The 23828-nt window shown below is 38.3% G+C and overlaps 1 protein-coding gene across 1 annotated transcript in view; it reads left to right on the top strand.

Moving 5' to 3' along the window:
• Positions 1–183: 183 nt before the first annotated feature.
• LOC127640326 (ELKS/Rab6-interacting/CAST family member 1-like) overlaps positions 184–23828 on the top strand; it is a 29975-nt gene continuing 6330 nt past the window's right edge. Inside the window, exons 1-16 of the mRNA XM_052122798.1 lie at positions 184–313; positions 1281–2161; positions 7075–7452; positions 8109–8183; positions 9026–9181; positions 9285–9452; positions 9534–9701; positions 11109–11246; positions 11442–11582; positions 12535–12675; positions 13139–13332; positions 13622–13633; positions 14260–14347; positions 14473–14604; positions 17849–18009; positions 21467–21614. Of these exons, the coding sequence (XP_051978758.1) occupies positions 1475–2161; positions 7075–7452; positions 8109–8183; positions 9026–9181; positions 9285–9452; positions 9534–9701; positions 11109–11246; positions 11442–11582; positions 12535–12675; positions 13139–13332; positions 13622–13633; positions 14260–14347; positions 14473–14604; positions 17849–18009; positions 21467–21614 (2787 nt within the window). The 5' untranslated portion in view covers positions 184–313; positions 1281–1474. The remainder of the gene's footprint in view (positions 314–1280; positions 2162–7074; positions 7453–8108; positions 8184–9025; positions 9182–9284; positions 9453–9533; positions 9702–11108; positions 11247–11441; positions 11583–12534; positions 12676–13138; positions 13333–13621; positions 13634–14259; positions 14348–14472; positions 14605–17848; positions 18010–21466; positions 21615–23828) is intronic.

Below are 23828 nucleotides of genomic sequence, written 5' to 3' on the forward strand. Positions count from 1 at the left end.
CGAACGACATTTTTTGAGAGATAAAAATAAATATTAAAATAAAAATGTTAACAGGAAACATTCTATTGATTCTATCAAAATTTATTTTTAAAGTGACCTTCGTAGCACGGCGTTGGCATTTCAGAGATGGGCGAATGTTGTGAGCGTGCAGCGTAGGCGTTACGTCACCGAAGTCCTCTAGCCCTGGGAAGATGCTGGTGTATGTCTGCACATAATAAAATGATAAAGCAATACAAAGAAATTAGGCCGCTTCCTCGTCATCGCTTGGACAGACGGTCGTTACATATCGGATGAAACAGATCAGCCACAGAAGGTAATTTGATTCGGGAAGAATTGGGAAGAAATGTGTAATATTTAGACACGGTTCATAATACAATTGTGAATCCTAGTTTATGTGACGGCTATTCAGTATGCCTCTCATTTATCTTCGCATTTGATGAACTGTTATTACTAACAAAAGAGGAGGCGAAAATGTGTTAAACCATGCAATGGTGGAAGCACACATTGAGGGAGGATGCTCTGGATTGTCGAATTCAGCGGGATTGTCAGAGCCGAAATTGAATAAACGGAACATGAGGTTCAGCATATCCTACATCTGAACCGTAGGCAACTGATATAAAAATTCCAGTCTGCGATTTTACGCATTTGCAAGTCTTTACTACTGACGTTGTGTGTGGGGGAAATGCCGACGCTTCTGGCTGGTTTGTCAGCGCTGATATGAGCAGCCTTCAGCTAAATACAAAAGCGGAATAGAATCGGCAATAAAAATGACATTGGCTATATTGTTTTTAAATATAAATCATGAACCGAGTAGCCCATGATACGGTTGATATAACTGCTGATGTAAAATGTTTGATCATCTTGGAGTACGAACCTAAACATAAAACCCCACCTTTCTTTGGATTCAATCGGTGTGTAAATGGGAGCTATATATTCTCACATTTTTTGATCATCTATTTGGTGAAGTATTTTTGTATATGAATGTTATCCATAGACTAATTTTCTTTAGCATGAGCAAGATTTGGTTTATTACAATTAATGAAAGGAACAATAGTAATAACATGGTTATAGCATAAATGGTGGTGTAAATAATGCCGTATCATCACAGACTGCACATTTTACAGCTTTTTTATATCTGAATTATATTTGATTTCTTTTCTGGGACCCATATGGCAAAGGTGGCTTGATAGATGTCTTTTGGGAAAGGCACTAGTATTATGAGGATACAATGGCATTTTCTCTATTTGAAGTTTCCTTATCTTTTTAATGTCATTTTGCAGGCTACTCTAGTTGCTCCATTAGAAAGTAACAGAAGACTGGGCTTTGCATGACTTACATTCCTGTGCAAGAGAGTTCCACCAAAACAAAGCTTTAGAATACACGACGATGACTTGGGGTGTTTAAAAGCACATTCCTTAAGATACATTTTTTGGGAGGTAACCTTGGCTGCTCCACCCCCCCTAAACCTGCCAATATGTATGGAAGTTCCCGCTCAGTGAGTAAAATGGACAGTAATCACGGTGGGGGTAGAAATAACCAGAGCAACTCGGGCCGTTCACCACGGCTGCCTCGGTCACCCCGCATGGGCCACCGTCGAACCAACAGCATGGGGGGCAGTGGGGGAGGCCCAGGGGGCTCTGGAGGCAAGACGCTGTCCATGGAGAACATTCAATCCCTGAATGCTGCCTATGCCACATCAGGGCCAATGTACATGAGTGACAATGAAGTCGCAATCGGCACCTCCTCTGACCTCCCCAAGACTGGTATGGCGACGGGACGGTTTGGTGGCAGCATCCCTTATGGTGTCAGAGGAACGGTAGCGGGCAGCACACCTGATATGGCTATGGTGCCGGCAGTATCCACCGACTCTATGGGCTTTGGAGGGGAGATCCACGCAGCATCGACCGTTCCTCACTCCCTACGTCAGGCGAGAGACAACACCATCATGGAGCTCCAAGCCCAGCTCAAGGAGGTGCTGAGGGAGAACGAGCTCCTCCAGAAAGAGATAGAGGTGAAAGAAAGCAAGCTCAGCTCCTCCATGAGCTCCATCAAAAGTTTCTGGAGCCCGGAGCTGAAGAAAGAACGTGCACTGCGCAAAGATGAAGCATCCAAAATAACAGTGTGGAAGGAGCAGTATCGTGCAGTGCAAGATGAGACACAGGTGGGTACATCTGGCAGATATACTTGGTTTTGAGTCTAGGATAGATGTGGACATGTATTGCTGATCTGAGTGCAGCTTTATGGTTTCAATGGGATTATTTAGGATTAGAACGTGTGCGTAAAGTAATCTACTCAGTATGTAATAAAAAGGGTACTTCTATCTATAATAATAATAATAATATATTTTAATTAAACATTATATTTTTATGGTGTTTCCCAACCCTGTTACTGAGTATCCAAAAGCATACATTTAGGATGTCTCCTTTACACCTCATTTGTAGAGTGCTCCTTGACCTGGGCTTTTTTGGGAATTGCATACTACCATACTACTTTTACTATTTCTGCAGTATATAGTATGCATGTGCATAATATGCTCATTTTCGCCCATTTTTTATTAAACATTTGCTATTACCGTAAGGCATTAACAATGGAAGTGAATGGGGCCAGTCCATGAGGCTAAAAAACACGGTTTCAAAAGCCACTAGACATAAACCTTATACATGTTAACATGATTGTAGTGTGATAAATTATTTTACTAACCATATCTGTGTAAAGTTATAACCAATAGCAGGATTACAGGGTTTTTGATGTCATGGCAACAAAGTAATAATATTGAGTATTGGATATAATTGTGCTAAACTTGTATTAAACTCAGAACATTCCTTTAAAAATGTAATAAAAGTCCAAATTTTTTACATCTTCTTTACTCATTTTATCTGACTGGCAAAAACTAAATAATTGTTTAAATCTAAGTTGATAATGATGATTAAATAACATGAGGTCATGTGACAATATTGTAGAATTCGAAATGTTTAGCATTGCATAGTGCATTTAGTTTCACATACTAAAAAAAAAGTATGTAGTATACTGCTATTTTTATCCATAGAACACAAAATGAGATGCTAAGCAGAAAGTTAGTCACCATTCACTTTAATTTAATATTTTTCTCCATACAATGCAAGAGAAGCTAACATTCTGCCTAACATCTCCTTTTGTGTTCCACAGAGGAAAGAAAGTTGTTTTGGAACAACATGAGGATGAGTAAATGATGACAGAATTTTCATTTAAGGGTGAACTAACCATTTAAGGGAGATCATGCTAGGTAATACTGGGAGGAAATTCCAGATTTATGGCTATTAATAAGAGCTTTATGATCAGTTGAATGATAAACATTTTCACTTTGGCGCTGCACCTTTGTAGCATTAAATCAAAACAACATACAGTACAACTTAAAAATTATAGCTTCCTCTGGAACTGATTGTTATTTATAGATGAAGATTAAGTAATTATCACATTTCATTGCATTAGTGCATTTTCAAAGATTTATAAGGGTGAGAATTGTGCAGTGTTGGGTAAATTACTCTAAAAAAGTAATTAAATACTAACTACTAATTACATCATCTACAGTGTAATTAGTTTAATGTACTTAATTAGTTTAATTAGTTTAAAGAAATTACTCTTTCTGAAAAATAATTGCATTACTTCTTACTAGTTACTTTCTAAAACCCTGATCAACCTCGACCAGATGAAAAATACAAGGATAGACATCAAACTGTTCTTTTAATTCTTTCAAATAAATCATATAAAATAAAATAAATTATTCATGAACTGGCCAAAGAATTTAAGGGGCTCCATTAAATTAGAAAACAAACATTTTAACATTAGACATTCAATTTAGAGTCTAAATTCACTATTGTTTTATATAGAATTGTTCTATACAGTATTTACCGCAATTATATCAGCAGTAACTGTAATTAAATAACTGAAAATTAAGAGTAATCCCTTACTTAAATGTTTGATGAAAAGTAATTTAATTACAGTAATTAATTACTTGGTAATACATTACACCCAACACTGGAATTGTGTGATTTAAGATCCAGCTCATCTTCACATGCAAACAAAAAGATTACCTCCACTGTGAGGTGACGTTAACGACCAATCCTGAAATGGACCGGCTGGTCCTGCGGTGTGTGGCTCACTGCTTGAAGTCCTGCCTGCTACAATATGCTAATTATGTCTTCTTGAGCAAAATATCTAGGAATGTACAGTTAAAGGGACAGTTTACCCACAATTTAAAATTCTGCCATCACTTACTCAACCTCTTGTTGTTCCAAGCTTGTATGACTTTCTTTCCTTTGTGGAACACAAAAAGAGATATAGGACAGAATGACAAATTCAGTCACCATTTACTTTCATTGTTTGGAAATAAGATGCAATGCAAGTGAATGACTGACACTGACATACTGCCTAACATCTTCTTTTGTGTTCCACGGCAGAAGAAAACTCATACTGGGTTTGAACAACATGAGGGTATGTACATAATGACAGAATTGTCATTTTCACCCCGAGAAGGGTTTGGTAGCAGCAACGGTGGCATAATCCTCCATCTCTGTTTAAACACTCCCCTTATTTGAATGATTAGCTTCAAACTGTGATTCACTGCAACATGGCTGTCATGACGCATTCCCAGACGAAGGGGTGTACAGCACTAAGCTAATGACAGCTTGGTTATTCATTCTAAGATCATGCTTCTCATACTGTTTGCTTGTAATTGAAATTTACAAGCAAATAATCAGTGAGCTCCAATTCTTAGCACTTGTTAGTATGTGTTATCTGGAGATTATTGGCAAGTAGTGACATGCTTGTTTGGCTCAATGAGACTTTACCATTAATTATGGCACAGTTTTGTACTACCGGTAAATGTGTGTTTATGATTAAGGAAACGTATAATTACTGTTGCTCATTTTGCCTTTTGGCTGATATCATGTTTGCAACATTGTGCTCTCATTGAAATTGTGAATTTGGAGGAAACGAGAGTGTGAGATGATAAAATTAGCATAAAAGGTTTCCTTCCTTTATAACTGGTGTTAAGGACAGAGGACAAATGTGTTATACAGGTGCTGGTCATATAATTAGAATATCATCAAAAAGTTGATTTATTTCAGTAATTCCATTCAAAAAGTGAAACTTGGATAATGTATACATTCATTCCACACAGACTGATATATTTCAAGTGTTCATTCCTTTTAATTTTTATGATTATAACTGACAACTAATGAAAAACCCCAAAATCAGTATCTCAGAAAATTAGAATATTGTGAAAAGGTTCAATATTGAAGACACCGGGTGTCACACTCTAATCAGCTAATTAACTCAAAACACCTGCAAAGGCCTTTAAATGGTCTCTCAGTCTAGTTCTGTAGGCTACACAATCATGGGGAAGACTGCTGACTTGACAGCTGTCCAAAAGACGTCCATTGACACCTTGCACAAGGAGGGCAAGACACAAAAGGTCATTGCTAAAGAGGCTGGCTGTTCACAGAGCTCTGTGTCCAAGCACATTAATAGAGATCTGAAGGGAAGGAAAAGATGTGGTAGAAAAAAGTGTACAAGCAATAGGGATAACCACACCCTGGAGAGGATTGTGAAACAAAACCCATTCAAAAATGTGGGGGAGATTCACAAAGAGTTGACTGCAGCTGGAGTCAGTGCTTCAAGAACCACCACGCACAGACGTATGCAAGACATGGGTTTCAGCTGTCGCATTCCTTGTGTCAAGCCACTCTTGAACAAGACACAGCATCAGAACACAAAAAGGACTGGACTGCTGCTGAGTGGTCCAAAGTTATGTTCTCTGATGAAAGTAAATTTTGCATTTCCTTTGGAAATCAAGGTCCCAGAGTCAGGTGGAAGAGATGAGAGGCACAGAATCCACGTTGCTTGAAGTCCAGTGTAAAGTTTCCACAGTCAGTGATGGTTTGGGGTGCCATGTCATCTGCTGGTGTTGGTCCACTGTGTTTTCTGAGGTCCAAGGTCAACGCAGCCGTCTACCAGGAAGTTTTAGAGCACTTCATGCTTCCTGCTGCTGACCAACTTTATGGAGATGCAGATTTCATTTTCCAACAGGACTTGGCACCTGCACACAGTGCCAAAGCTACCAGTACCTGGTTTAAGGACCATGGTATCCCTGATCTTAATTGGCCAGCAAACTCGCCTGACCTTAACTCTATAGAAAATGTATGGGGTATTGTGAAGAGGAAGATGTGATATGCCAGACCCAACAATGCAGAAGAGCTGAAGGCCACTATCAGAGCCACCTGGGCTCTCATAACACCCGAGCAGTGCCACAGACGGATCGACTCCATGCCACGCCGCATTGCTGCAGTAATTCAGGCAAAAGGAGCCCCAACTAAGTATTGAGTGCTGTACATGCTCATACATTTCATGTTCATACTTTTCAGTTGGCCAACATTTCTAAAAATCCTTTTTTTGTATTGGTCTTAAGTAATATTCAAATTTTCAGAGATACTGAATTTGGGATTTTCATTAGTTGTCAGATTTAATCATCACAATTAAATGAAATAAACATTTTAAATATATCAGTCTGTGTGTAATGAATGAATATAATATCCAAGTTTCACTTTTTTAATGGAATTACTGAAATAAATAAACTTTTTGATGATATTCTAATTATATGACCAGCACCTGTAGATTATAGATTAAACAGCTTGTTAAAAATAAATCTGAATAATCCCTGATGAAAAGACCATTTTAGATCAGCATGAATGTCCATGGTTAAAAAGATTACTTACACTTATTACTTCTTATATGTAATATAGAAATGTAGACATTGTTATTGAAAAGTTCAAGGACATGGTTTCTAGATGGACTATTTGGGGGTTTCCCCTCTTTGAATTTGCCTCATTGCTGTACAAGACAGCTGATATTCTCTTCCACATTCTATTAAGCAAACCAGATATTTGACATTTGAGATAACAGGGAAGATAATTTGAGTTATGCAGCCCCACAAAGAATATTAAATGTATGGACAATACTTCTTTTCATAGTCGTCATCAGTGTTATTTATAAATACTATTTATTTTTCATTAATTTGTGTTTTCTTGTCCATCACAGCACCTTCATACAACCGTGCAGGCACTGCAGGCCGAGCTGCGCATCCAGCGTGACTTGAACCAGCTGCTCCAACCACCTGGGGAGCCACTGGCCTGTGAGCCCAGTGAGGAGCAGGAAAGGCAGGCTCGAGAGCTTTTTTTGCTCCGCCGTACCCTGGAGGAGATGGAGGTTCGCTTAGAAACCCAACGGCAGACGCTAGTTGCTCGCGATGACTCAGTCAAAAAGCTCCTGGAGATGTTGCACAGCAAGGGCCCCTCGGCTAAAGCCAGCGAAGAGGATCATGAGCGAACACGTCGCCTTGCAGATGCTGAGATGCATGCACACCACATGGAGAACCTTCTAGAACAGCGTGATAAAGAGCTGGCTGCTTTGAGAGAGGTATGGGACGATTGATGTGAAAAATACACTGCTAAATATAATTGTCTTAATAAGTATTTTTGTCTTGTTTTCTAGTATAAATATCTAAACATTCTTAATACAAGATAATTTTATTTGAGAAGCAAGTGAAAAAAAAGGAAAAACTAAAGGAAAAGCTAAATTCTGTAATGATCTTACCCCATTGGCATCATTAAGCCCCATTCATTGTTAGACGTACATAACATTAAACAATTTAACAATGGGGTAAGAATTATAAATTGGATTATCCTAATATAGGCATTAAAATAGGAATTTTCAGCAAAATAACATTATTATGATATATCCTGTCAGGAGAGTGATATAAAATATCTGCTACTGTGATATAAGATTTTGGCCATACTGCAATTCTCCAACAGTCTGACTGCACTGCAAAAACTACTCTCTCTCTTCATGCTCAATTATACAAGATTGAGTCACATAATGACTTGAGATATTCCCCTCAAAGCACAAAAACAAGATAACATCGAACTCTATTTGGACTAATATTGTACAGCTCCTGTGATATGCAGAGAATCCAGCAAAAACATTGCTCCCCCTCAAGATCTGATGACATATCTGAGAGCTCTATTTCTGGCACTGGTGTGAAGGAAGTGCTAACCATGTGTCTTTAATTCCAGGAGCTGCATCGCCGTCTTGAGGGGACGCCAGAGTCTACGAAAACCAAAGCTCTTCAGACTGTAATTGAAATGAAGGTAACACTTTAGATCTTAATTTTACTCACTAGGTTTTCGTTTTTAGCTGTTTATATATACTACATATTCTTAACTGTTAGTAAATTCCATATTTAAAATAATAGTAAGGAGGTATGGGAACTACTTAGTGGCCAAAATAAAAAAAAAAGTTAAACAAATCAAAATTCTTAAAAATAGCCACCATTTGTCTAGATTACAGCTCTGCACACTCTGGGCATTCTCTCATTTACCTTCATTCTTTTCATATGTATTCAAAGATTTCCCATGTATGCTGGAAACTTTCTGGTCCAACTTGGTTTTTAAGATCATAAGAAACATAAATTTTGTCAGATTTGGCCAAACTTTTCACTAGTAGTTTGCGATGACAGGAAGAACCATTTACATTTATGCATTTGGCAGATGCTTTTATCCAAAAGCCCCAGAGCAACCTGGAGTTAAGTGCCTTGCTCAAGGACACAATGGTGGTGGCTGTGGGGATCGAACCTACAACCTTCTGCTTACCAGTTCAGTGTTTTAGCCCACTACTCCACCATCATTTGTACTAAGCCTCTTTATTTGATCTGATTCCTTCTAAGAAGGAAACCCATTTTTTGTTTGTTCTATTAGTGAGTGGACACTCCTGCAAACTGGTGTAAAATATGTTTTCAAGTGCAGTAAGAGTCCACTGGGAACTTGCTATATTAAATTCAATAGTACATGTTGCCATATTTTCTGAAGAAAAAAGGTCCTATTTGATATCTCAATGGAACTTCATGGTTAAATATGAGTTAAGTAAAATGGGATAAATAGAAGGTGAAAATCCTTGGAGATGACTTTAGTAAGTCCTTTGATTTTGCTGTCAGGACTCCCAAATAGGTTCTCTAGAGCGGGGCCTCAGAGAGCTGGAGGATCAGGTCATGATGCTACGATCCAGTAGTATGCTCAGCTGTGAAGAACGGCAGGAGGAGGCCAAACAGATGGAGGTCTATCGTAACCACACTAAGTTCATGAAGAACAAGGTACTGCATTGTCTATACTTTAGCAGTATATACAAAATGATCACTTATAAATTGATTTTAAGAAGTGCCACCTTATATGAACATAAAATATTCTGTGATTTAGATGGATCAGCTGAAGCAGGACCTGTCCAGGAAGGATACTCAGCTCCTCGGTTTGCAGACCAAGTTGGAGACTCTAAATAACCAGTTCTCTGACAGTAAACAGCATATTGAAGTGCTCAAAGAGTCTCTGACTGCCAAAGAACAACGTGCTGCTATATTACAGACAGAGGTAGTTGACATCTTCAATGGTTAGTCTTCACCCAGCTGACCATTAAATGCATTTTTATGACCAGTGCAAACTATTTTGCAGGTGGATGCTCTGAGGTTGCGTCTGGAGGAGAAGGAGACCATGCTGAACAAAAAGAGCAAGCAGATTCAAGAAATGTCTGAAGAAAAGAGCACACTCAATGGAGAAATCCATGATCTGAAAGACATGCTGGATGTCAAGGAGCGCAAAGTCCACGTGCTTCAGAAAAAAGTGAGGGGAAAGAAAATACAGCCATAGTTTGTCACTAGTATGCTGTTTTTTTGGATGCTGGTGCTGGTGGACCCAACAAGCTACATAATTAGCTTTACCAGCCAGACTAAATTGGTCGACATGCTTCACATCAAAGCAAAGCAATGTTGGTCCACTAGCTAGAATAGAAGCAAACTTGAACTAACCAACATAAACTGTCCTGAACCAGGATGTAAATTTATGTTGTTCTAAACTGGTCTTTTCAGCAAAGCAAGTAGGGCTGAAATGATTAGAAGACATTATCAACAACGCCGACAATAACAAATTGTTGACAAAAATGTTCAATTATCAAATAGTTGTCTGATTTCATTTAACACAACATGAGATCTTTTGAAATGCTAATGATGATGCGGGAGATCAGCACTTCAGCTCGCACTTGATTGAGGAGAGGAAGAAAGAACAGCTCACAGTCCAGACACACTCCAAACTTTCCAAACAGATTAAGGTGATGTAGATCACAGAGTATTATAATACAAAAATGCAAAATAAGTAAATACAGAAGCAGCGTCATCGTGAAATAAAGCAGAGCCTTACCTGGTGTTCCGCTAGAGCAAAACGTCCCTGTCAGAGCATCAAAAAAGGAAACACAATATTTAATGCATCCTTTATTAAAGTTCAAATAATAAGGAAGCAGACTTTATAAATAAGCACAATCTCTGAAACTGGCATTTGTCTGTGCGGTCAGAGCCGCTTATATCTGTCGTGTGAAACAGTGCGAGGGAGTTTCAAACTTCTCTCGGCTGATCTCGCGCGGAGACGCTCATCACTGGCGCACGCTTCCTGAAGCTAGATTTTGTTTATAGTGATTGCTCGCGACATAGTGAATTATAATAGGAGTGTCACGGTGTGTATCTTATGGTGAAGCTCTATAAAGAAGAAAGAGTTTGATTTTTGTGAGATAAAGATGGATCGAAATCAAGTGAACAAAAAGGTGAGAGTGTAGTCTTAGCCCAAAATATTTTTTTGATTGGTCTTCTTTGGTTTGTTTTCCAATATACATATCTAAAACTCCTTATGTACATTTACTTTAGCAGCTGTACTGCAGAAGAAAAAATTATTATCAGACAATTTTGAATATGATATTTAATACATTTTCATATTTTAAAATATCGAATAATCCTTAAAGCAATATACATTTACCTGAGAAGCAACATATAAGATATTTAGACTTGCTTTTAGAGCATTTATGTTGAATATGAGTATATTCTTTCTTTACTGCAATGGCAGAAGTATGAACAAGTGAAAAAATACACTTATCAAAATACATTTATATTTAAGATCCATTCCCTTAAAGCAAGTCTAATTATCTTATATGTTGCAGCCCTAAAAGCAGGTAAGATTAATCTTATATTAAATCCTGTATTTCAGATTGAAAACCTGCAGGAGCAGCTGAGGGATAAGGAGAAGCAGATGAGCAGTCTTAGGGAGAGAGTGAAATCCCTGCAGACGGATACTTCTAATACAGACACAGCCCTCACTACACTGGAGGACTCACTGGCTGAGAAGGTGAGGAACACCTCTAGATGACACTAGAATACACTGCAGGACTATAGGACAAATCACCAGCCATTTTGATGTATTGGTGCACTACCAAATGGCATTGGCATAGTTCGAGTTCAGAGTCAAAGCAGTATTCCTATTCATGGTACAGTACATGCTGTCTTTTAGGGACCGTGCTAATGTTTGTCAACTTCTATACAGGAGCGTATTATTGAGCGTCTGAAGGAGCAGCGTGACCGCGAGGAGCGAGAAAAAGCAGAGGAGCTGGACAACAGCAAGAAAGAGTTGAAAGAGTTAAAGGAGAAAGTCAGCATGCTGCAGGGAGACCTGTCAGACCGTGAGGTTAGCAGCTCCTTAATGAAAAAATGAAGGTGCATTTGCAATGCATTGTGAAACAGAAAAATCAGTGGGAAATATCATAGGCCTTTTATTCATTAGGATTTGACTGGATCAATCCAGTTGGCTGGTATATTTTTGGCTAATATTATTTTCTCCCTCTCACTAAGACTTTGTGACATCAGCAGAAACTTAAAGTCATTTCAGAGGGAGACAAAGTTATTACATTTTAATGAAAGGTTAAGAAAATAAATATTCTGGGGTTTATTTGCATGCACCTAATTCACTAAAGGAATTATAAAGATCAGGCAACTCCAGTTTTGCAAGCCCGTTCTGAGCGCTATATTGAGAAGGATGCAGTGACCACTACGATCTGATTCACTCCTCCGGGACTGTACAGAATCACCCCATTACTGTGATCCAGACACCTAAATTCAGCGCTGACTGTGGATGCTGCCATGCTAAACTAGATTGCAAATTGTTAGTGAATAAGATGCAGGTTTATGCTCTGAATTACCACGGCCAAAAGTGGTGCATCTGTTTAGTGAATGCGCCCTTGATCTATTTCCTCAGAATAACTTGCATTGATGAATAGTGCACAATAACACCAGCGACAGCATAAGATGAAAATAATAAGGAATTAAAAAGTAAATAGGGCCAATTTTGATTTAATATGAATTTAAATATTTAATGAAATATTTTTAATAGATTTAAGGAGAGAAATGTACTTCCCAGCTAATCGTCCATGACCAGAGTAATGAGACCTATCTGTCAAAAATGTGCTTACAAACAGATATCCATTATGACAGGTTGGTTGAATGCCTGTCAAAGCAGATTAACTATTATGCACGACCATTAGGAAATCTGTTCTTTGAATGAGAATCTAAAGGTAAACGCATGCTGAAATGCTGCATTTGAAGTTGTGTATCTGGGATTTCAACATAAACTCTGGTTTTAGACTTCTCTCCTGGACCTCAAAGAGCATGCATCATCTCTGGCATCTTCTGGCCTGAAGAAAGACTCCAAACTGAAAAGTTTAGAGATTGCTCTTGAGCAACGAATGGAGGAGTGCACCAAGCTTGAGAACCAACTGAAGAAGGTGAGAGAGAGCATCCCAATTGACTTACATTCTCATTAGCATATTATTCCTCCTAAAGAGCATGTGAGATAATAATCACAAACCATAGGATGCTAAACATATAAGCCAAAGATATTTGGACAGTTTGTATTTGTTATCGTACAAATTTTTCAGTTGAAGATAAGTTCAGAGGAAAGTGAGGCAAAAGCTATCACAGTAGATTTTAATACTGGCACACTGTCTTAGTACATACTCAGAAGAATAGACTTTTCATTAAACAATGAGGAAATACATTTAGTGCATAGTTTAAGTATCCAAATAGGAATGCATCAGTTGTAATAGTGTGGTTGCTGGCTATCATAAACTACAAAGGCAAAACAAACCAGATGGGAGAGTATGCATGGACTATATTAATATCATTAATATATTTGAGTTTATGAGTGTTTGTGAGTGTGTTCAATCATGGTGTTTATATTTTCATTAGGCCCAGAGTGCCGCAGTCAATGCACAGGCCAATTCCGAGCTTTCAGAGCGAATTTCCTCACTTGAATCTGATGTGGCCAGACACAGAGAGGACTCTGCCAAGGCTCAGGCTGAAGTTGATCGCCTATTGGACATTCTACGTCAGATGGAGTACGAGAAAAATGACAAGGACAAAAAAATCAATGAACTGGAGAGGTCAGTCACCTGTGCTTGGTGTTGACATTTTTTTTTTATTTGATTATTTGTTGCGTTAGCGTAGCAGTCAAAACATGTTATGTCTTTGTTCATATTTGCTGCCATGTTTAAGCATCGCCGTCAAAGCGTTTTCAGTCCCTGCGTTTGATGGAGTTGAAGCTGCCCACTCCCCTTTGAGTTTTGTGTAGAACTACAAATCAAGTACTTTTTCTCATGCTGAGTGGCTTATGAACTTCTGCTTTTTGTCTCCCTCTTTTTTCACTTTTTCACCTGGAAATGTGATACCTAGTGTGGCTTCCAGGTTAGTAGATGCATGTGTACTTCAACACACATAACAGGATCCAGACGTCAAGAATTTGATCCTATGCTCTTTTCATACTAACTTAAGGAATAAAACCTGTTAAAGACTCTATGAAATGTTTTGGCAAATGCAAAATTATTTTCTTTTTGGCGCATTTCCTATTGAAACAGGAACTTGGGGCGGGACATTTCGAAGGGTGTGTGCTTTTTCTTAAATAGCCAATTGCATTTAGTTTACATCATTACGGAAAGGCACCTTCAGAGTCTAGTAAATAAAAATTGTATATGCCCCTCCATAGAAGAGTCATTAATATGACCATCCAATTGGTCAATATTCCCAGAATTGAAACACTGTAAGTTAAAAAACAGCCACTTCTTTGGGTGGAATATACTGGAAAATATAATGTTTCTTAGCACAAAGCTATCGCTGTTTCACTTCTGTTCACTATTATTCATGTGATCAAGCTTGGTTATATTTATTGACCAATCCAAATGTTGTCCATGCTATTAAATAGGCTGTGTTTTAGGCCGCACCCCAAACCCTTCAAACGTATAATGTGCACTTTGTCTTGTCTGTGTGATTAAGGCCTAAGAATGTTCTTCTTACACCTCATGTTTCTGTTGAAGGCAAATGAAAGAGCAAAGCAAGAAGGTTTCTGGCAAACACAAGGAGCCGTCAGGGAAGGGCAGAAATGTCAACGATGGCCCGCAGCAGGTGAAGAATACAGAAAAATCATGACAGTTTTGTCATAAGCTACTCTGTTTGGACAGATCCCCACATATTTCTAGCATTGTCAAACTATTATGTACTTATCATGAACTGTGTCCCGTCTACTCCAGGAGTCCTTGCGGCAGAAGGTTGAGCGTATTGAAGAGTTGGAGGAGGCTCTTAGAGAGAGTGTTCAAATCACTGTAGAGAGAGAGATGGTGCTGGCACAGGAGGAGGCAGCAAGAAACCACCAAGAAAAACAGGTTAATACTACAATGGAGTGCAACAGACTGATTTCGGAAGTAAAAATCACAGACCTACCATGAGCTTTGAAGTTGTTAATTGACGTTATATGCTTCTATTGAAGCCTTCAGTCCGTGGTAATTAATTTTAATAAAAAAACCTTGGTTAAAAACAGAATTTGTGGTGAAGAACTAGACTTCCCATGATCCTGAGGGTGAAAATCCACCATTTAGAGAATTGCGGCAAACAAATCGTTGCAAACGAGCTCTGCAGTGACCACCCATTTCCACGAGGCACTGTGAATGACGCATTCGAGGCGGTCTCCCAGCAATGTCAAACTACTTATATATTTGTATTTATCTGAATATTTTTTTATTAAATGAAAGTCTATTCTTTCAATAATTATAAATATGGTGGACATACGTCGCATTTTTCCAGGGACAGTCCCGTATTTAAGCACTTTTTCTAGTGTCCCAACTTATTCTGAATAAATTGTGTTTTGTCCCGTATTTCCCCTCTCCTATGATTTCTCTATTGTCACTTTCTCAGTCACATGAGTATACTATTCAAAGGTAGCCAAGCATACGGCTTGTAAAACCAATCAAATCACACCATGTTATTTGAAGTACCTGATTGGATTAAAGTATCCAATCACAATCCTCTATCAATAGACGTCCAGTTAGTGACTAGCAGAAATTACTGCAGCATGGCAACACACGTTTCCTCTCTATTGGTCCAGCTCTTCAAAAATACTACACATTTACGATGGACTGCATGCATACTTTCTTTCTCAAGAAAAATGGCCAAAGTTTCTAAGCACATTTTCAGCAATCCTTGCATTAAACTTTGGATTGACTTTGTACTCAAGCAAACAGCCAGTTTTAACCATGCACTGGAGATAGAGCAAGACCATATATCAGCCACTGATGTGAAAAGTCATACCCTCTCACATTAAAAAGCAGTTGGATGCCCTAGTTGAAGCTGGTGACATGCGAGCAGATGATTTATTTTGTGCAGTGAGAAACTTTTATTCAGCATTGGAGGATTACCTCCAAAATTGGAGCCGCTCATTGGAGAAAACAGAAAAACTTGAGTGGGCCCTTCTGTGAGACATCCCAGAGTGGAAAAGTCATTCAGAGCAGCCTCGAACACTTCTACTCCAGAATCCCCGCTCTCAGTTTGATTGCCAAAACCACACTCTTTGATGAGTGGGCTTGTGTGAAAAACATTGTCACTCGTCACATTACTGAGTGGAACATGAACAAGACGACCATGTCTTAGAGATGGAGAGACAATTTTGTGATATGGAGAGCAAGACCATCAAATTCTGAGTCTTTGCCAAGGTCGTGGAGTTCGTTGTTTGCCTGCCTGGGACATCTGCATCTGTGGAGTGTGTGTTCTCATTAAAGAACGCAGCATGGACACCGGATAAATCTCGCCTCAGTGTAACAGTCATGAAAGCAATGCTTTTCATACGTCTTAATTTTGGACTGGGCTGCTCTGCATTTCATGATAAACTCTTGAAAGGCAAGTGTACACTGAGAAAAAATGCTGCCAGCGAAAAGTACAAGGTGGCAAAAGTTACAGATCCGGATGCACCCTCTACGTACTTCGCATTGATCTGCGCCTCGATAAGGAAAAGTCAATTTCATTTTTGCTGTGAGGGGGCTGTCCTGTTTTCCACAAGCAGGAATTTGGTCACCCTACTTATAAACTACAATTTTTAAATAATTAGTTTTATAGTTTCCCATAGTTTTTAATACGATTACGTCATGGCAAAAGTTTATTGGACTGTAGTTCATTCACTCATTAAACATATGTACATCACCTTTGTCCGATTGTCAAACACTTTTTAACTTCCAAGTTTGTAATGATGTGATTCACGTCTGTGCTAATTGATTTAGTTTAATGGCATGGAACTCTTTTATGAAGGATTTTATGAAATCCTTATAGAGAAAATTCTTCTGGAACCAAGACGGCTGAAAAAATGTGCCGAACTATTGCGTTCTATACTTACAAGACTAGATTAAATCATGTCAATTAAAGACATATTAATAAAGAATCTAAATACGCTTTTACATATTAAACCAAAAGTGAGTTGCATTCATGTCAGTCAGTCACTTTTATTTATGTCCCTGTTAGGGAAACCAGCTCATACCAACTTAAAGTTCACCCAAAAATGGAAATTCTGTAATAATTTAGTCACCTTCATGATATCCAAGGTGTGTATGACATTCTTTCGTCACCAGAACACATTTGCAGAAAAATAGAAATAAATATTTCAGCTCAGTAGGTCCTTAAAATGCAAGTTGATGGTGATCTGACTTTTGAAGCTCTAAAAATCAAAGACAGTCAGCATAAACGCATTTTGGTGCGAAAAAGTTATAGTGCGTCATGTTATAAGCGTTGTTTATAACGGAGTAGGAGGATCACTGTTTAGAGCTGTATTTGTATCTGATTGTTTACTCACAATGGTGCATTTGTGTGCTTATCCTGGATGTCTCAACCAAGAGAAAAACGTGAGATTACATCTGTAACATGCCAACGTGAATTCGTCACATCAGGACCATGTGAACTCAGCGCTCTCATGAATGTGCATACTGCTGCTGACAGGAAGTGATGGTTTATTAGTGAAAAAGTATTTTAATATTGATCTTTTTTCACACCAAAAGCGATCGTATTGCTTGACAGTAATTAACATGAATTTAACAGCTGGAGTCCTATGGATAACATTTATGCTTACTGTCTGTGATTTATGGAGCTACAAAAGGTTTGATCACCATCGACTTGCATTTTAGGGACCTTCTGAGCAGATATATTTTTCTATTCTTCTTCAAGTATGTTCTGCTGAAGAAAAAAGTATGAAAGAAAGTATGACATGGGATGACATGAAGGTGAGTAAATGATAAGAGATTTTTCAGTTTTAGGTGAACTGTCCCTTTAAGGTGACCAAGCTGGCTTTTGGAACAGTGCAGATGATTTTTTGCTGGTCCAAGGTGTTCTACTAGCTTCAGCCAGTTTAACCAAGACACTCTACAAGGTCAGTTTCTGCACCACCAGATGGTAGTCCAGCTGATCAACCATCTAGACCAGTTAGGACCACCTAAAAACCCTGCAAAACTAGTTACCATTAGAGGCTGGGTTAAGCGATTTAAGCAAGAACTTAAGTGATTTTCCTGTCGATTTATCTCGTAACAATTTTTTGATTTATAGAACAAGCAATCCTGAATTAAGTTCTCTGCATCCTGTTTATTTCTTTAAAAGATGGAAGAATTAATTGGAGCGATGGAGAAAGTGAAGCTAGAACTTGAGTCCATGAAGGCCAAGATGTCATCCACCCAGCAGTCTCTGGCCGAGAAAGAAGCTCATCTAACCACACTGAGAGCTGAGAGGAGGCGACATCTGGAGGAGGTGCTGGAGATGAAGTGAGTTACTGCAGCTGGATCCTTCTCACACTTCATCCTAAATAACGATGCATCAAGTTTTGAGCATTCAGTCATTTTTGCTATGCAGAGCGACAAAATCACATCTAATCAGAATACAATTGATGTTTAAATACAGCTATTAGGGGTAGGAATTTTGACCAATGAGCCCATAAAAATTATTTCAAATAAGAAAACCGAGGAAACTTCAAAATGTCTTGACAAGCTATGCTATTGATGCTCACGGGTTAGGACAAAACCTCAGATTAACATGGAATGTAATTGACGTTGTCTCAAATTTAGAAGTATTGTTTTAGTCACTGGTGTATTTAAAATTGTGGAAACTTCTCAGTTTAGCATCTTACACAACTCAATCATGGTAAAGGTTTACAGCAAACCTTTCGATGTTGGAATGAAAGCATTTAAAAAACATGAAACATCTTCCAGATGGCAAAATGGAAGGACAACATTATACCTTATGAAACTAAGATGAACCTTGAACACACTGAATCTTGTCCCTCAGCATCATGCATCAATATGTTTAATATTACAGTACATGTATGAACAGAAACAAACAGCAGAGATTAAATGATCATCTTGAGCCAAATTGTTTCCAAGTTGCTAGATGAGCAAGAGACTCAAGAAAAGTGCGTTAGTGTCATGAACTTGTCTTATATACAAACAACTTGAAGATTTAAGTTAATTGTCAGATCACATATTTAAATCATTAAATCATCTTTTACTATCTTTCTGGCAAGTTTCTATTCCATGACATTTCAGATCTGATAGCACCAGGGACGGATTAAGAACTGAGAGGCCCATGGGCTGGTACAATGTGGAGGCCCAACATGACGTGACTATGTTCACCTTTATGCGCTACAGGATGCTTGGCAGATTTGGCTGGATTTTTCAAATTGACGGAAGAAAAGTTTAGAGCAATGTGAGTTACGGGCTGTTTACACGTGCATTGAGGCCACGTAAACACGCACTGGACGGACGTCTTTGATCGTTGTGCCACAACTTTTCATTGTAACAAACAGGACCGTCAATTTTTTTTAGACACTGTTAACTTAAAAAGAACTTCAATATTTATTAACTCATTCCAGATTGAGATTATACTACAGATTTTCACACATTTTCTATTGATTAAGACTAGGTCTACTATGCTGCAGGCAGTGACAGAGATTATTTTTGTTCAACTTTAATGTGATTTTATCATTTGAAGATCTATGTATTGTGCTATTTAGGCTCATAGCTCACTGTGCACTTTATTCCCTGCTATCTGACAGTGTGTTTGACACATCCATGGCAATAAACGTTTTTATTCCCGAGTCCAGACTCCCGCCAAATAACAGATCAAGCATTCGCGAACTCTCGCGGTTAACCAAATATTACAAAAGGTTACCGTATATATATTTAGGGTATTCAGACATCTTTCGCTTTATCATTAAACATTAAATGCATGCAGGAGTTAAACATTTTAAAGTCCTCCATACTGTTGCTTGAATTCTGTCACTTATATCAATTTAAACCATCAGCTTTCTACATAGCCAGGGTAAACTGCACATTATCTTTGTGTTTGGAAGCGTTTTGTAAATCAGATGCATTTCTCTGTAGTCCTCCAAATGAATCTTCTTCTTGAATGTGTAGCTGAGTGTCTGTGCTCTTGCTGCTGTAGCCCAGTACACATTCGGCTGAACAAATGGTATTTCACATAAGTCTGACATTTACGTGGATTTTTAATAGATATCTTTAAAAAAAAACATTTACAGCTCAGGGCCCTTTGGGTTTAGAGGCTCCTGGGCAACGGCCCAATCAGTCCGGTGGTTAATCCGTCCCTGAGTTGCACTTTGCCAAGCTTAAGTATTAATAATATAAATCACTTAATAGTAAAAGTATATGGAGATAAACACCATGACAGAAAAATAGGCTGTGTGTTTGTGTGAATATTAAATATAGCGGATGATACATTCTGCACGTGGTTCGTTCTATTTGCTATTTCAGTCTCCTCACTTCAGCTGTGCTCCTGGGAATTAATAGAAAACTGAGAATAAACAAGCTATTTCAGTCGTTCTAAGTCAATTATGCAGAATTATTTTGACAAAATGTACATGTGCCTGAGATGTTTTTGTGCTTGTGAAACCAATCATCCATTAAAGGGATAGTTCACCCTAAAAATGAAAATTCAGTCATCATTTACTCACCTTCATGTTGTTCCAAACCCATATGACTTTCTTTTAGGTAAAACAACAGTAGAAGTTAGGCCGTATGACAGCCTCAGTCACCAATTGATTTTATTGCATCTTTTTTCCATACTATAAAAAAGGTGACTGAGGCTAAAATTCTACCTAAAATCTTCTTTATGTAGGAAGGGAAAAAAAATCATACAGGTTTTGAATGACATGAGGTTGAGTAAAAGATGACTGAATTTTCATTTTTAGGGTGAACTATCCCTTTAATGGATGATTGGTTTCACAAGCACAAAAACATCTCAGGCACATGTACATTTTGTCAAAATAATTCTGCATAATTGACTTAGAACGACTGAAATAGCTTGTTTATTTGTAAAGTGTAAATTTTTGGCTGAACTATCTCTTCAAAGGAATATTTCTCCCAAAAATAAAAATTCACTCATCATTTACTCACCCTCATCTCATCTCAGATGTGTATGACCTTATTTCTTCTACTGAAGATGTTTAGATGAATATCTCAGCTCTGTAGGCCCATTCAAAGCAAATGAATGGTGATCAAAAGTTTGAAGCTCGAAAAAGCACATAAAGGTAGCATAAAAGTAATCCATACAACTCCAGAGGTTTAATCCATACTTTCTGAAGTTATGCAATTTGGCTTTGGTTGAGACCAGACCAAAATGTAACTCCTTATTCACTATAAATCTTGACATCAGCAGTCTCCTTGGCGATCATGATTTCAAGCTCGATTACACTTCCTAGTGCTTGACGGATGCTCAGAGCGCTAGATGGCACTTGGTAGTTTAATCGACCTTGAAATTGTGATCGCCAAGGAGATCCCTGATTTACAGTGAAAAAAGAGTTACATTTTGGTCTGTTTTCAACCAAAACTGATTGAATCGCTTCTGAAGACATGGATTAAAGCACTGGAGTGTTATGGAATTTGATACTGCCTTTATGTGCTTTTTCAAGCTTCAGAGTTCTGATCACCATATATATGGTTGAACCTAGCTGAGATATTCTTCTAAAAATCTATGTTTGTATTCTGCAGAAGAAAGAAAGTCATACATATCTGGGATGGCATGAGGGTGAGTAAATGATGAGAAACCTTTCATTTTTGGACAAGCTTTTACTTTAACTTGTTCCATCAAGTGACACCTGACTCCTAGTCAATGTCAGTGAGGCCAGTTGTTTTGAATAGCAGCTCCATAGTGCTTCAACGAAATGCTGTTTGACACTTTTAGTCATTTCAATGTAATTGCATTTCACAGGCAGGAGGCTCTGCTGGCTGCCATTAGTGAGAAAGATGCAAACATAGCTTTGCTGGAGCTGTCCTCATCTAAAAAGAAGAAGACCCAAGAGGAAGTTGCTCAGCTGCGGAGAGAGAAGGACCGTTTGGTGCATCAACTCAAACAGCAGGTATGGACTGCATCACAAACCTCCTACTAAGCCTGTCTGTGTGTCATACATCTTTCTCAAAGTCAGGTTGCTTCTTTGCTATAGATCAAAGATCGTAGATTTTTTTTCTGAGAGCTAAAAAAGCCTAGACAAAACATGTCTTTGTATTGACTGGTGGGTTTCTGTAAACAAACAAAGACTTTTTGATGTATATGTCACTGATTAATGGTCAGCTGTACTATTATGTAGCCGGTGGGTTTGTAAATAATCACACAGGATACAAAACACTTTTTTTGGGTGTCATGGGACCCTATTGTATTTAAAAAAGAAAGAAAGAAAATACAAACCATTAAATACAAAAATGAAATACTCTATAATGAAATACAGTAGAGGCTAATAGCGAATGAAAATACAAACAGGGCATTAGCCTACCCATATTCTTCAGCATACATCACCTTAATACATGCTTATAACATTCACAGCATTTAATGCATTAAAGTACTTGGTTAAATCACTCAAAGCATTTTTTGCATTTTTAACCAGGCTTTAAGGACATGTATAACAGTTACAATACAGTTCTCAAATGATGAGCAAAACTGGGAGCTCTCTTGCACAGCGTACGTTTTCACGTCTCTAACACGAGAGAGTGACAGAAAGCAGGTGTTGCAAAACACAGGTGTCGCAAAACTCTGGTTCTTAAAGGAGCCACGTCTAATTTATGACAAGTTAAATTACATGAAATTTCTCCACTTGGCTACATATAGCATAGATTTAATGTTTGGGATTTTATAAAAACCCTAATCTTATTTATTTAAACTTTGGCACATAACTTGTCTCTCACCAGTTGAGATGAAAATGGAGTGATTTGTAAATTATATTCACCCTTTTCTATATTGAAAGCACTACAACTAAACATTATATGATGTTTTACCTTGAGAATTTTGTAGTTTTTTTTTTATGTACAGTTATTTCAAAACAGATGATTGCAACACACTCCAAAAAAGTTGGGACAGTCGAGTGTTTACCACTGTGAAACACCACCATTTCTTCTAATAACACTTATTAAGCATTTAGGCACTGAAAAAAGTGGAATCTTCCCCCATTCATCCATTATGCAGTTCTTCAGCTGCACAATTGTACAAGGTCTTCATTGCCATATTGTACGCTTCATAATGCACCACACATTCTCAATTGGAGATGGTCAGGACTGCAGGCCAATCAGGCACCCGCACTCTCTGCTTACACCATGCACTTGAAATATTGGCAGTATGTGGTTTGAAGTTGTCCTGCTGGAAAATGGAGGGACGTCCCTGGACAGGACGTGCTGGATGACAGTATGTATGTTAGTCCAAAATATGTACATATCTGTCTGCATTAATGGTGCCCTGACAGATGTGCGAGTTACCCATGCAATGGGCACTGACACACCCCTGGCTCATACAGACATGGATGGTCCTTTTCCTTTTTGGCCCGGAGAACACTACGGCTGTGTTTCTCAAAAACTATTTGAAATGACTTGTTGGACCAAAAAACACAGTTCCACAGTTCTACTTTTCATCTAAGATGAGACCGAGCCCAGAGAAGTCAGCAGCGCTTCTGGACAGTGTTGATGTAGGGCTTCTGCTTTGCATAGTAAAGTCTTAACTTGCATCTGTGGATGCAGCAGCGAGTGGTGTTGACTAACAAAGATTTACTAAAGTAATCCCAAGCACATGTTCATGATATCCATTACAGATGAATGATGTTTTTTAAGACATTGACGTCTGAGGGATTGTCGATCACGCGCATTCAGAAGTGGTTTTCGTCTTGCCCTTTCCACACAGAGATTTGACCAGATTCCTTGAATCTTTTAACTATATTGTGCACTGTAGAGGGTGAAATGCCCAAAATCCTTCCAGTTTGTCAGTGATCCTTGCTCTTGAAGGACTAGGCTGTTTTTGGAGGCTATAAATATGACACGATTGCCTCACCTGTTTAACATCTCCTGTTTCACATCACCTCTTTATTTCAACTCATCAAATTGTTATTAGTCTTTAATTGCCCATGTCTCAACTTTTTTGGAGTGTGTTGCAATTGTATTTTTTTTCGGCTCATATTAGCATGGATTGCTTGTGAACCAGTCATAATACAATTCAAGCTTTGCAAAGAACTGTTATTGAAGGATGGGGCAGTTAAAAACAGTATTGTACCCGATTGCAAAATCACGAGTAAACAGTTTAATTCATGAATATTTCA

The sequence above is a fragment of the Xyrauchen texanus genome, chromosome 49 (assembly GCF_025860055.1).
Source record: "Xyrauchen texanus isolate HMW12.3.18 chromosome 49, RBS_HiC_50CHRs, whole genome shotgun sequence".
NCBI classification, from domain to species: domain Eukaryota; kingdom Metazoa; phylum Chordata; class Actinopteri; order Cypriniformes; family Catostomidae; genus Xyrauchen; species Xyrauchen texanus.